Genomic DNA, 14494 nt, shown 5'->3' with positions numbered 1-14494 from the left:
ACAATGCACAAGCCTTAGAACAATTGAGTTCCATGCCTGTCTCTTCCATGGCAGCTTATTTATTTATTTTTCTTTTTGGGCCACACCCGCCTATGCACAGGGCTTACTCCTGGCTCATGCACTCAGGAGTTACTCCTGGCGGTGCTCTGGGGACTGTGTGGGATGCTGGGAATCGAACCTGGGTCGCCCTCATGCAAGGCAAACGCCCTCCCCACTGTGCTATCACTCCAGTCCCTCCCATGGCTAGTTTTGTCTAGGTGTCTGACTAACCTTAATTTTAAAAAGACCAGATGAGTACTTATATTTATTGTACTTGTAAAAAAAAAAAGTTTTAAATGAACAAGTCAACTTGAGGGAAAGTCATGAGCTGCGTAAATGATAAAGCAGTCTGAGAGAGATCACAAAAAGATGCTCAAAGAATTCTTTTAAAAGTGAAAATAGAGGGAATTGGAGAAATAGGACAGCGGGGAGGGCGTTTGCCTGGCACACGGCCGACCCGGGTTCGATCCCCGGCATCCCAAGCACTGCTAGCAGTGATTCCTGAGTGCAGAGCCAGGAGGAACCCCTGAGCATCGCCGGGTGTGACCCCAAAAAGCAAACAAATAAAATGAAATAAAATAAAATACCTAAGAACTTCCTGGAATGATAAAAAATAAAAGGCATGAAAAGGAACACCTCAAGCTCTTAGTACATAAAAGAAATTCACATTTATTAAAATAGATTGAGGGTGCTGAAGGCAAAGAGAAGTCAAAATATCCATTGGGAAAATCTTGGTAAGTTCATTTTCCGACACTATATTACACCCTTATTTTAAAACCAAAGGATCCTTGTATCTTGGTTTGGAGGGTTGTCTAGTCAGACAGTTATAAATAGTAGAAGTCTATCGTTATAAAATATATTTATATATAATTATATATTCATAAATATATAAATATGTATAATATATTTTATATAATTACATATTTATAAATATCTAAAATTTATAAAATATATTCATAATTCTGATTTAAATTATGCTTAGAGTCACAGATTCTAATTTTCCAGCGGTTTTTATTTCTCTTGGGTGCTCTTTCCTCACCTTCTGTTTTTTTTGTTTGTTTGTTTATCTGTTTGTTTTGGGGTCACACCCGGCAATGCTCAGGGCTGACTCCTGCCTCTGCACTCAGGAATCACTCCTGTCGGTGCTCAGGGGATGCTATGGGATGCTGGGAATCGAACCCAGGTCGGCCGCGTGCAAGGCCAACGCCCTCCCCGCTGTGCTATGGCTCCAGCCCCCTTTCCTCACCTTCTGGATGTCTTTAGGAGACATTATCTAATGGATACTGATAGCGTTGACAAGAATTGAGACATGTAACATGAATTTATCCATGCAGGCAGGCAGCCTTCCTGCTGCAGATGAAATGCACCAGACATCAGCAAATGAACGGGACCTTCCTGAACTATCAACCCATCACCCTCTTCCAAGGGGTCTCTGTGTGTATTCTCTGGGTTTGCGTGTACACTGCCACGCACATTTCACAGCTACCCAATGCTGGCAACATTATTTGATTTATACTGCATGGTCATTTGAAGCAATCGCCTTTGAAATCATCGCTTCCTGTGCATCCCACAGTGAACACCGCTGCCTCGTCCCCTGTGCAGGGAAAAACTAGCCACTCATTCTGCACTTGCCTGGGAGCAGACTGAGGGAGGGCAGATGGGACGAGCACTGTATACCAGGGTGGGCCGGCATGTGGGAAGGAACAGGCCAACATTGCTCTCAAGGTGCTAGAGACAGACTGACAGACAGGGAGAGCATGTGAAGACAGGCCTCGCATGGAGAATTGAAATTTTGGGTAAAAAGCTGACTCGCTCGAATCTGCAAACGTGTATAGATACCTAAGTAGATGTGCATTTAAAGATGTACTTACTGGCTATGGATTAGAGCAATAGCACAGCAGGTAGGGCGTTTGCCTTGCACTTGGCTGACCCAGGTTTGATTCCTCTGTCCCTCTCGGAGAGCCCGGCAAGCTACCAAGAATATCCCACCCGCATGGCAGAGCCTGGCAAGCTCCCCGTGGCGTAGTCGATATGCCAAACACAGTAACAAGTCTCACAATAGAGACATTACTGGCGCCCGCTCGAGCAAATCGATGAACAACGGGACGCCAGTGCTACTTATTGGCTACAGAGTATTATAAATATATCAAACCAAGCCTTCCACCAGTCAATGGATAGGATTCTATTTTTTGTTTTTTATTGAATCACCGTGAGATACTGTCGCAAAGCTTTCAAGGTTGAGTTTCAGTCATACAATGTCCCAACACCCATCCCTCCACCAGTGCACACTTCCGATAACTGATGTCCCCGTATCCCTCTCGCGACCCCCCACCTCACCCCATCCCCCTGCCTTTATGGCAGACACTTTCCTTCTTTCTCTCTCTCTCTCTCTCTCTCTCTCTCTCTCTCTCTCTCTCTCTCTCTCTCTCTCTCTCTCTCTCTCTCTCTCTACTTTGGGGCATTATGGTTTGCAACACAGATACTGAGAGGCCACCATGTTTGGTCCTTAGTCTACTCTCAGCACACGTCTCCACGTCTCCCATCCCAAGCAATTCCTCCAACCACCACTGACTCAGTGACCCCTTCTCCATCCCAGCTGCCTTCTCCCCCAGCTCATGAGATGGGTTGATTGGACTGTTTGCTTTTTGGGTCCCACCCGGCGATGCTCAGGGGTTCCTCCTGGCTCTGCACTCAGGAATCCCTCCTGGCGGTGCTCGGGAGACCCTCAGGGATGCCGGAGATCGAACCCAGGTCGGCCGCATTGCAAGGTCAACACCCCACCTGCTGCACTGTCGTTCCAGCCCCTGATTGGACTATTCGGCCTTTCACATTGAATGTCATGACAGGTCATCTGAGCCAGGGAAGAGAATGCTGGAATCTTCTCTCCGGGTGCTGGCTGACTATGCAAAGTACTTGTTACTCCTTCTTCCGGGATCTCTGACAAAGTTGCTGTGTGAAGGGTTCTAGGCTCCCCGAGTCTGGGCTGACCATCGCCTGAGCACTGTGAGGGCAGCAGGCTCACGAGCTGCAAAGCAGCGACCCCTCCATTCCTGAGGAACGCGAAAACAAAATCCCGGGAATCCTCCTCTCCAGTGGATCTGCGGTGACAGGGCACGAAAAGAAGCCCTGTCACCAGGGTTGGTGACACCTCGAGAGCCAGGGCCCATCGAGACATGTGTGACGGGCAAAAAGAGCAGAAGGAAGAAACGTAAAGGGGAGGGGGAGGCGGAAACAGAGGCCTCGGCCTGGACGCGGAGCTGGACCCTGTTGGGATGTGACCCACAGAAGCAGGAGAAGGGACAGGGGAGGGGCTGGTCCCGAAAACTCGATTTTCTGGGCGTGACTCGAGGAAGGAAAGCAGGTGGAGATTTATGGGAGCGGCCGGCCGGGAGAGGTTATCCAAAGTGGCCGTCCCCCGGGGGCAGCTATAAATAAGAGGGGAGTCAGCTGTCCGGGTTGCAAGGCTGGCCAGGGTGTGTGGGGGGAGGGGTGCTCGGTGCAGACTCCACCAGGCTTTCATGTGGCCTGGAAAACCGAGCCACAGTGCCTGAAGCCAGGCCCAAGCCAGGATGTGGCGGGGGGGGGGGGGGGGGGGGGGGGGGGAGGGGGGGACGGACTCCAGAGGGCCGGGGCATTTGGCCAGCAGGGCGGGCAGGCCAAGGTTTGCCCGGAGTCACCCCCCAAGCTGGGGTCAGGCTACTCTGTAATGGAGTTCGCTGGGATGGGGAGATATATGGCAGGTATTCAGCCCCCCTCCCTCTCTCTCTCCCTCTCTCTCTGAATTCAGCTCTCTCTGTCTCCCTCTGTCTCTCCCTGTCTCTCTGTCTCTCTCTGCATTCAGCTCTCTCTCCTTCTCTTTCTCCCTCTCTCTCCCACTCTCTCTCTGAATTCAGTTCTCTCTCTTCCCCTCAATCATTCCCTCTGTCTCTCTCTCCCTCTCTCTCTGAATTCAGCTCTCTCTTCCTCCCTCTCTCTGAATTCAGCTCTTTCTTCCTCCCTCTCTCTCTGAATTCAGCTCTCCCTCTCTCTGAATTCAGCTCTCTCTTCCTCCCTCTCTCTCTGAATTCAGCTCTCTCTCCCTCCCTCTCTCTCTCTCTGAATTCAGCTCTCTCTCCCTCCCTCTCTCTGTCTGAATTCAGCTCTCTCTCCCTCCCTCTCTCTGAATTCAGCTCTCCCTCCCTCCCTCTCTCTCTGAATTCAGCTCTCTCTCCCTCCCTCTCTCTCTCTGAATTCAGCTCTCTCCCTCCCTCTCTCTCTGAATTCAGCTCTCTCTCCCTCCCTCTCTCTCTCTGAATTCAGCCCTCTCTCCCTCCCTCTCTCTCTCTCTGAATTCAGCTTTCTCTCCCTCCCTCTCTCTCTGAATTCAGCTCTCTCTCTCCCTCTCTCTCCGAATTCAGCTCTCTCTCCCTCCCTCTCTCTCTGAATTCAGCTCTCTTCCCCTCTCTCTGAATTCAGCTCTCTGTCTCTCTCTCTGTCTCTCTGTCTCTCTCTGTCTCTCTCTCTGTCTCTCTCTGTCTCTGTCTCTGTCTCTGTCTCTCTCTGTCTCTCTCTGTCTCTCTCTCTCTCTCTCTCTCTCTCTCTCTCTCTCTCTCTCTCTCTCTCTCCTGTCTGCCCCAGGTCTGTGGGTCCATGGGTCTACCAGACAAAATCCACAGAGCAACGGAATTCACGTTCGCCGAGTCCAGACCGACAGGGTATTGGGCCCCGCTATTCCCCTTCTCGGCCTCCACCACCCCTCGACGCATTACTTGGAAAAGATTGTCACCCTCCATGGCTCCTGCGGGTGGTGGCCAGGGAGAGAAGAGCAGAATGAAGAGGCCGGGGAGGGGAGGGAGCTTGCATGACGGAGCCCTAGCCGGTTCTGAGCGGGGGAGGAGACCCCACAGCACCTGGCACTTTGGATGGAGCTGGGGGGAGCCTAGGCCGAGAGAAGCAGGTCAGAGGGAGGAGGCCATCTGGGAAGGGTTGCCTGCATGTAACATGCATGCACATGTCACTTGCATGTAACATGCATGCACATGTCACCTGCATGTCACATGCATGCACACGTCACCTGCACGCACATGTCACATGCATGTACATGTCACATGCATGCACACGTCACATGCATGTACATGTCGCATGCATGCACATGTCACATGCATGTACATGTCACATGCATGTCACATGCATGTAACATGCAAAGAAGCAGGGGCTCAGTGGTGGCTAGTGACGAAGGAAGGCCCTGGGGAGGCTGTCGGGAGAGCCAAGCTTACCAAATCGGGGTACCAACACCCCCTGCCAACACGATAAGCGCCTCCACGACCCACCTCGGGCCATGCAGCCAGCTGCATGCCAGCAGCCGCTGCTCCTCAGGGATACTGCATTCCTGTCCTACCTCAATTTACCTGGTGACTCGGCGGCATGAGTGGGTGTACTCCGAGGGAGAAGTGGGGGCAGCTATCTTGGGGTGTCCAAGGGCCTAGTGGGGAAAGGGGACCCCCAAGTTGAGGGCCGAGTCTTCTGGGGGACAACGCCAGGGGCCAGGGCAGTGAGTCCCACTTGCCCCCCCCCCGGCTTAGCCTGCTTTGGGCCAGGGGGCACGGTCCAGTCCATCAGCACTGGCCAGCCCCCGCATGGCATCGCGGGGAGGCTCGGGGGGTGCAGACACCTGGGCCCAAGCTCCCGGGACACGAGCATGGGGTCAGAGCAGCGCCTGGCGCCCGGGCCGCGGGGTCACCTCCCTGCTGGCCATGTGGGGCCGAGTGTCCCGGGCCCTGGACACTGGTCAGCGCCAAACCCAGCCAGGAAGCAGAGCACCTGGGGCAGAGCACGGCCGAGACTCTTGAACCTCCTTCCCGCTGGACCGGCCCGGCCTGATCTCGGGGCTCGGGGAGACCCCGCTGAGATGGGCCCCCCCCCCAGGAAGAAGAGCACGAGGCCACTCGGGGCCTGGGGGAAGGCGGCTCGGGCCAGGGGCCTTCCCAGGTCTGCCCTCTGTGGGGCAGATGGATAGACAGACGAGGGTGAAGAGGGTGAAGCAGGAGCTGAGGAGAGACCCCCTGGGGTGCAGAGGCGCCACAGACCCTCGCACCCCCCCCCCAACGGACAGGCCTCGGGGAACGGTCAAGAGGCCCCAGCAGGGACATTCCAGGGACTGCTGCGTCCCCAGGTCAGTCTCCTTCGGGGGGGGGGAGCTCAGAACCCCCCCCCCAGCTTCTCTCCCGACACTTCCTGCCAGGTGCTTCTCGGGAATTCTCGGGATAGTCCAGCTCCTGCAGCCCAGAGGCCAGCGTCCACCCCGCTGCCCGGAGCTCAGGGTCCCTGGGGTGCACGAGCCCGGCTCCAGGTTCCCAGGGGTGCTCCCGTCCCCAGGGATGTGCTCCCCTCAGATCTGGATGGCCCTCGGGCCCCTCCCCCGCAGGGGCCCCGCCTGTAACAAGTCGCCAATGTGTGACTTCAGCCCACTGTCCAGGGGGGGCGGGGGGAGGGGAGGGCCCGTGCCCCAAGACCCCAAGAACTGGTTTATTTGGGGACCCCCACAGCGTCCCCCACCTTGATGCCCTGCCTTGCTGCTACAGCACCGTGGGGGAGGGAGCCCTTTGGGGTGCAGGTTCTGTGCTCCTGGGACTGGCTGGTACTGACTGGGACAAGCTGGTATTGGCTGGTACTGACTGGTGTGCTCCTGGTACTGGCTGGTACTGACTAGTACTGGCTGGCACTGACTAGCACTGGCTGGTACTGACTGGTATTGGCTAGTACTGGCTGGTACTGGCTGGTAATGACAAGTACTGGTTGGTACTGATTGGTACTAGCTAGTACTGACTGGTACTGGCTACTACTGGATGGTACTGGCTGGTGTGCTCCTGCTACTGATAATACTGGCTGGTACTAATTAGTACTGGCTGGTACTGACGGGTACTGATTAGTACTGGCTGGTACTGATTGACTGGTACTGGCTGGTACTGGCTGATGTGCTCCTGGTACTGATGAGTACTGGCTAGTACTGGCTAGTACTGACTGGTGTGCTCCTGGTACTGCTGGTACTGACGAGTACTGGCTAGTACTGATGGGTACTGGCTGGTACTGATTGGTACTGGCTGGTACTGGCTGGTACTGACTGGTACTGATTAGTACTGGCTGGTACTGATTGACTGGTACTGGCTGGTACTGACTGATGTGCTCCTGGTACTGATGAGTACTGGCTGGTACTGACGAGTACTGCCTGGTACTGCCTGGTACTGCCTGGTACTGGTTGGTACTGATTGACTAGTACTGGCTGGTACTGCCTGGTATTGAGTGGTACTGGCTGGTACTGAGTGGTACTGGCTGGTACTGCCTGGTATTGAGTGGTACTGGCTGGTACTGAGTGGTACTGGCTGGTATTTCCTGGTACTGAGTGGTACTGACTGGTACTGGTGGGTACTGGCTAGTACTGACTGGTGTGCTCCTGGTACTGACTGGTACTGGCTGGTACTGACTGGTACTGGCTGGTACTGGCTGGTACTGAGTGGTACTGGCTGGTACTGACTGGTACTGGCTGGTACTGGCTGGTACTGGCTGGTACTTCCTGGTACTGGCTGGTACTTCCTGGTACTGGCTGGTACTGGCTGGTGTACGCCTGGTGCCGGCCGGTACTGACTGAGTTTGGACTGCAGAGAGGCAGCCCCTGTCCGCGACTGTCCGGGGTCTCCGGGGGAAAGGGCTCCCAGGAGCAGCTGGTCCTGACGCGGGCCCCTCTGTCCTTGAGGGGCTGCAGCGGGGGCTCCCCCTGCCGAGCCCACCTCCCCCGCGACAGGGCACCCGGCCTGCGCAGCGGGCCCGGCGGGGCGGGGGAGCGGCGGGCTAATGACGAGCAAGGCCCCTCCGCGGGCTCCTTAATTAGATGCGCGGAGCGCGCACATCTGGTTCCAATCTGCGGCCTTTGATGGCATCAAATGTGCTTCTCCCAGACCGGCTGCGAGCGCGTCTGGGCCGCGGGGGCCCGGGCGGAGCCCGGAGCGCGCCCGCGCGGACCCTCCTGCCCGCCGGCGCGGGGGAACAGGCGGGGGACAGGCCCGGGGACAGGAGCGCCGCTGGCTGCGGGGCAGTGCGTGTCCCAGCCCTGCAAAGGCGCTTCCTGGGCCTCTCCCTCCCCGGCCCCCCGGCCCCATCTCTGCAGCCCCGGCAAAGGCAGAGCGGGTGCAGGGGCTGCTCGCCCCTTGCCCCCACCTGATCATCCGAGCATCTTCCCGGCGCCCCTCCCCCTCCCGGGCACCTTGGCCGCCCCCAGCCCCCAGACTGGACGGAACTGTTGGGGGCGGGGCGGGGCGCCACCGGGGCCTTTCCTGCTGCTACACAAACACCAACTCTCCAGTTACACGGAGCCATCTGGGGTCTCCTGGCCGCCCCCCACTCCCCCTCCAGTCCCGGAGCTTCCCCAGCTGGGGCCGACCCCCTGCACCCCAACTTGCTGCGTTTCTTCCACAGAGCCCCTTGAAAGCCCAGTACAGCCCCAGTCTGGGGTGCGGGGGTGGGGGGGTTTCAGCCTCGCTGGCTCCAGGACAAACCCCTACCCCAAACCATTAGAACTGCAGGAAATGTTGAAACACACCCCCACACTCACACACATTCCCACACGCTCCCACAGACACACACTCACACACGCGCATGTACTCCCATGCACACACACACATTCTCCCGTATTCGCACACATTCCCACACATACACACACTCCCATGTGCACACACACACACTCACACACTCTCACACACTCCCACACACACTCCCACACAGTCACACAAACACACCCGTGCACACATACATACATGCTCACACACTCTCCCACATTCACACACACTCACACACACACTCCCATGCACATACAAACTCACACACTCTCCCACATTCACACACACTCACACACACATGCACTCCCATGCACACATACATACAAACTCCCCCACTCCCCCACATTCACACACACACTTTCCCACATTCTCACTCACATACACTCCCATGCACACACACATACTCACACACTCTCCCATATTCACACACACATTCCCACACATTCACATGTTCACACACTCACACACACTCCCGCACACTCACACACACTACACTCTCACACACATACACTCACACACCCACACACACACTTTCACACATACTCTCACACACACACTCTCGCACACACTCACACACATACACTCCCATGCACACATACATACATACTCTCCCACATTCACACACACTCACACACATTCACACACACATACACTCCCATGTGCATTCATACACACACTTTCCCACATTCCCACACACATACACTCCGATGCACACACACATACACACTCTCCCACATTCACACACATATTCCCACACATTCACATGTCCACACACACTCTCTCTCACACACACTCCAGCACACACTCACTCACACACACACTCACACACATACACTCACACACTCACACACACTCACACTTTTACACACTCTCACACACACACTCTTTCTCACACGCGCGCACACACACACACACACACACTGCACGGGAGGGGCCATTTGTGATAGCGCGGATGTTGACCCGGAGAGTCCTGGGTTTTGATCCTAATCCTCCTAGGTTGTTCCCCAACCAAGTTTGCCCAAAGCTGTCACCCAAACAGGCAAAGGAAACTTCCTCCCCACCCCCCCAACCCCCCCACCCCCTGCCAAATGCTGAAGCCACGCCGCCACCTCAGAGGAGCTAACGGCAACGCCAAATAATCAGCGCTGCAAGCGTTTGGGTCTCTGCGACTCTTTTCTCGCCCGCTAGGATGGCAGGGAATGACAATTAGACCTTCGCAGGAAAAGTCCAGCTCAGCTGCCTTTTCCCTCCCTTCCCTCCCTCCTCCCTCTCTCGGGCTCCCTCCCTCCCCCCCCTCTTTCTCTCTCTCTCTCTCTCCCTCAGACATTGGCAGGAGGGCTTTTTTCTTCTTCGGGCTGGTTTTCAGGCCGAAGGAGAGGAGGAAGAAGGAAGCGGAGCGTGGTGGGGCAGGGGGTTCTGTAGAACATCAGGCTGGCACCAAGGCTCCGGCATGTAATTACAGGCTCCTATTAAGCGGAGATCTGCCTTCCCAGGGGGCCCCAATTTTCTCGAACTCCCCACAAAGCCGCCTCTGCAGCCAGTGCGCGCCTTTTGAAGTGCCCAAGAACTTCTTGATCCGACCGAGAAGGGGAAAAGGAGCCGGAGGAGAAGGAGAAGGAGCCGCCCGCCCCGGCCGCCCTTTGGACGCTCGATCACCCCCCCTCTTCCCGCCCTGCCCCCCCCCAACTCCTTAGGAGAGTAAAGTGAGAATCCGGCTCTCTGTACATCTGCAAGCCATCACTGGCTCCTGAAACTTTAGTCGCAGGCGGGACTAGGGACTCGGCAGGAGTGCCCGGGCAGGCGGGACGCGCTGCTTGCTTTCGGGAAGATGTTTCAAAGCTGGAAGCCGGCTCCTATTGGCGCTTGAACTCTTGCCTCGGAATAACTTTTTTTTAACTTTACCCCCGGAAAAAAAAACCGAAAGAGAAAGAAAGAAAGAAAGAAAGAAAGAAAGAAAGAAAGAAAGAAAGAAAGAAAGAAAGAAAGAAAGAAAGAAAGAAAGAAAAAGAGAGAAAGAAAGAAAGCCACTTTCTCTTCTTCACCCCTACCTCTCCTCTCCCTCCTTTCGCTCTACTACCCCCTCCAATCTCCCTCTCTGCTTTCACTATTATTATTATTATTGTTATTATTATTAGTTTGAGTGCACGCAGCGAAGTTTGGGTTGGTTTGGGTTTCTTTTTTTCCTTTCTTTTTCTTACTTTCCTTTTCTTTCTTTCTTTTTTTTTGCTGTTGTTTGCCCCCCCCCCCACGCCCCTACTCTTCCTTCAACGCCACCCGGCGACTTTTCTTTTTATTTGGGGGGTGTGGATTATCTCTTTGGACCGCGCACGGGGAGACTTGGCCTCCGGAGAGCCGCCCCAGTGTTCCAGAAAAGCTGCGAAGGAAGGTCCCCCGCCCTTTTGGGTCTGTCCTCTCTCTCTCTCTCTCTCTCTCTCTCTCTCTCTCTCTCTCTCTCTCTCTCTCTCTCTCTCTCTCTCTCTCCCTCTCCCTCCCTCCCTCCCTCTCTCCCTCTCCCTCTCTCCACTCCCCCACTCCGCTCCTCTCCCCCCTGGCGCCCACAGCGTTTGGTGGCGTTGAGTCCAGCGCGCGCGCCGAGGGGGCGGGCAGGGACACCATGACCTCCAGTTACGGACACGTTCTGGAGCGGCAGCCGGCGCTGGGCGGCCGCCTGGACAGTCCCAGCCACAACCTGGACACGCTGCAGGCCAAGAAGAACTTCTCCGTGAGTCACCTGCTCGACCTGGAGGAGGCCGGGGGCATGGTGGCGGCGCAGGCGGACGAGAGCGCGGGCGAGGCGGGCCGCGGGCTGCTGGAGTCGCCGGGGCTGACGAGTGGCAGCGACACGCCGCAGCAGGACCGTGAGTGCGGGGCGCGGGGGTGTGGCCGCCGAGGAGGCCAAAGAGGGGGGCCCCCGCCGAGCAACCCACCCGGGGACCCCGGGATCCCCGGACCCTCCGCCCCGCGCGCGCGCGCGCCTGGCGCGCCCCTAGGACGGACGCGCCCTGGGCGCAGACGGGAGAAAGGCTGAGCCGGCGGGCGGGCGGGCGGGCAGGGCTGGGTTCGAGGCCAGCCTTGCTGCCCCCCTTGCGATGCCTCCACCTGCAGCGGCGGCGTGGGGGGACCCCTGATAAAATCAGAGCTCCAGGGACTCTGGGGAGACTCGGGCAAAGCCAGGGGAGCGTTTTTTTTTGGGGGGGGGTTTGAGAAAGAGCCCCCATCCTCCGAAGGGTCGCCACTAACCCCCACACCCCCGCAAAGCTGACAAAGTCCAGCTGACGCTGCCACCCGCGCCCCATCCTCCCTGGCAACCTCCCCTGGTCTGTCTGTCACCCATCTGTCACCCGGCCCGGCCACGTCCTCCATCCTTCGAGAGGAGGCAGAGAGAGAGGGCAGGGAGAAGGCTGGGTCTCCGGTCGCCACCCATTTAAGTGTCCTGAGGCACTTGGGATCGGGGATTGGGGGACCCCGCCCCCGTTGGCAACTTCGGTGTTCAAAACAGCCCCTGCCTACCTCAGACCAGGAAACAGCCAGATAAGCAAACTGCACCCCGAAACGGATGACGGGAGTGCATCTGCAGCTGGGTTAAGCTCAGGCCGCCCGGGGGACTCGGGTCTGGTCAGGCCCAGGGCACTTCTCCCAGCACCCTCGGCCCATCGCTCCCGGAACACCAGGGAAAGAGAGGGGGTCCCCAGTTTCACAGGACAGGACGCTGCCCCCCGGAGGGGCTCAAGTCCTGAACTCAGACGCACCTACGCTTTGATGGTCTTTCGTTTTGTTTCGGTTTGGGGGCCACATCCGGCTATGCTCGGGGGTTTCACTCCTGACTGCGCTTAGGGCTCATTCCTGGTGGGGGCTGGGGGTCCCCACAGGGGGCCTGGGGGGGTCCATCCCGGGTCTGCTGCATACCAGGCACACACTGTGCCCGCTGTGTGATCGCCCTGGCCTTCACTCTGAGCGCCAACAAAGCACGGGTGAGACCCGGGGCTTTCAAAAAAATAAATGAATAATAAGTTTCCCTGGGAAAAAAAAGAGGCTGAGAACAACGGAGGGGGAGGGACGAGTCCTGGCCGCCCCCCCCCCCCCCCGCTCCTTCCGCCGGTGGCTACTTGCTTTCAAATCACTCCGGGGGGCTGTGGGTTTGACCAATAAGACCACCAGGGACAGGCACCCCAACCAGAGCCGAGGGGCTGTCCGGCCTTGTGACTCCAGATGGGGATGCAGGAAGAGTTGGGACTGAGACCATCGGGCTGGTATGGTGACAGAGCCGGGGCCTGTCTCCCGGGCACCTCGGGCCGCTGAGGGACACTGGGCATAGGCGAAGGACGGCTGGACGTGGGGGCCCCGGTGACTGGAGGGAAAGGGAGGAGATCACGCAGACCCCGTTCCATTCTGCCTGAGAATCAGCCTTTGAGGACGGCTAGAGTGGGGGTCCCGTTGAAAGCACTGGGGGACATCGGCATTCCCGACAACTAGGTTCTCAGGCCAGCCCCAGGCTAGCCGAAGCAGAGTGGACACTGGGGGAACATGGGCCAGAGCGTGGAGCCAGGGATGGGCACCTGGACGCCTCGCGCAGGGGGGAAGAGCAAGCAGGCTGGTCCCCCAGGCCTGGCTATCGGCTTCCGGAACCCTCCTGTCCCAAACCTGGGAGGGGCTGGAGAGTTGGGGGGCTCTAGCAAGCTTCCGGCAACCCCCAACCCGGCTGCATGGAAGACTCTGGAGTTATTTGCAAGACCCGTGGGCACCCTTCACGTAGATGGTTTTAACTCCAGGCCAGATGGGTAGCAGCAGTCCAGTTCCGGCCAGACGCTGGGCAGAGAGACAGAGCAGGGGGTACTTGGGTACTTGGGTCCTTGGTTAGCCTGCAGCTGATTCCGGCTCAAGCCAGGAAACTGCAAAGGATCCTGCTGAGCTCTCCCTGAAGTGACCGGAGCACAGAGCCAGGGTGAGCCCTGAAGAGCGCCTGGTGTGGCCCCCAAAACAAAACCTCAGAACCAGCTGCCCACTTGCAGCCTCTGGGCGTCTAGGAAGAATCAGACCATCTCTGGATGGGGGTGGACAAATAGATATATTTTAAAAATACCTTGGACGCGGCTTTCTAGAAACAGGATTTTGCTAAGCAATTTTTTTCCTTCTCTTAGTGGGGGAGATGGAAATTAATAAACGGGTTCCACTTTAGACTCGCATATCATAGTATGGCAGGACTCTGAGCTTTTTTGTTTGTTTGTTTTTGTGTTTTGTTTTTTTTTTGCTTTTTGGGTCCCACCCGGCGATGCACAGGGGTTCCTCCTGGCTCTGCACTCAGGAATGACTCCTGGCGCGGTGCTCAGGGAACCATATGGGATGCTGGGAATCGAACCCGGGTTGGCCGCGTGCAAGGCAAATGCCCTACCCGCTGTGCTATTGCTCCAGCCCCAGAACTCTGAGCTTTAAGGCCAGCCTCGGCGTCTGCAGTGCTCCTTCCCTGCCTGGATATGTATTCCCCCCCGCCCCCCGCTGCTTTCTCTTCTTGCAGAAGGATTTCTTCTCCCTCTTACTAACTCGCCCAGCTCCAGCGAATTTCTCAAATGCTTGGGTCTGGTGCAGTGTTTTCACAAACGGTCTTTTCGGGGAGAGTGTTTCAAATCGAATTCAACATCGGGTGGGGAAGAACGGGGTTATTTTGATGGGGGGGTGTAGGAAGGAGAAACTGGTTATTTTAAAAAAACGGGCAGATGAGCCCCTGGGGGCTGCCTCTATCCAACTGTCATTTCTCAATGGGAACTTCAGCTGACTGTAACACACACACACACACACACACACACACACACACACATGAGCGCGCGCTGCGCCTTCCACGTTCCCAACCTCTAAATTAGTGAAACCAGATT

The 14494-nt window shown here is 56.7% G+C and overlaps 1 protein-coding gene across 2 annotated transcripts in view; it reads left to right on the top strand.

The window, feature by feature from the left end:
* Positions 1 to 11129: 11129 nt before the first annotated feature.
* The window catches only part of PRRX1 (paired related homeobox 1), a 52224-nt gene continuing 48859 nt past the window's right edge, over positions 11130 to 14494 (top strand). For both annotated transcript variants that reach the window (XM_004613732.2, XM_055122136.1), the window contains exon 1: positions 11130 to 11485. In XM_004613732.2, the coding sequence (XP_004613789.2) occupies positions 11242 to 11485 (244 nt within the window). In that variant the 5' untranslated portion in view covers positions 11130 to 11241. The remainder of the gene's footprint in view (positions 11486 to 14494) is intronic.

This window comes from Sorex araneus, chromosome X, assembly GCF_027595985.1.
Source record: "Sorex araneus isolate mSorAra2 chromosome X, mSorAra2.pri, whole genome shotgun sequence".
NCBI lineage: Eukaryota > Metazoa > Chordata > Mammalia > Eulipotyphla > Soricidae > Sorex > Sorex araneus.
The sequence above is the reverse complement of the archived record's forward strand: the minus strand, read 5'-3'. Positions and strand labels throughout refer to the sequence as shown.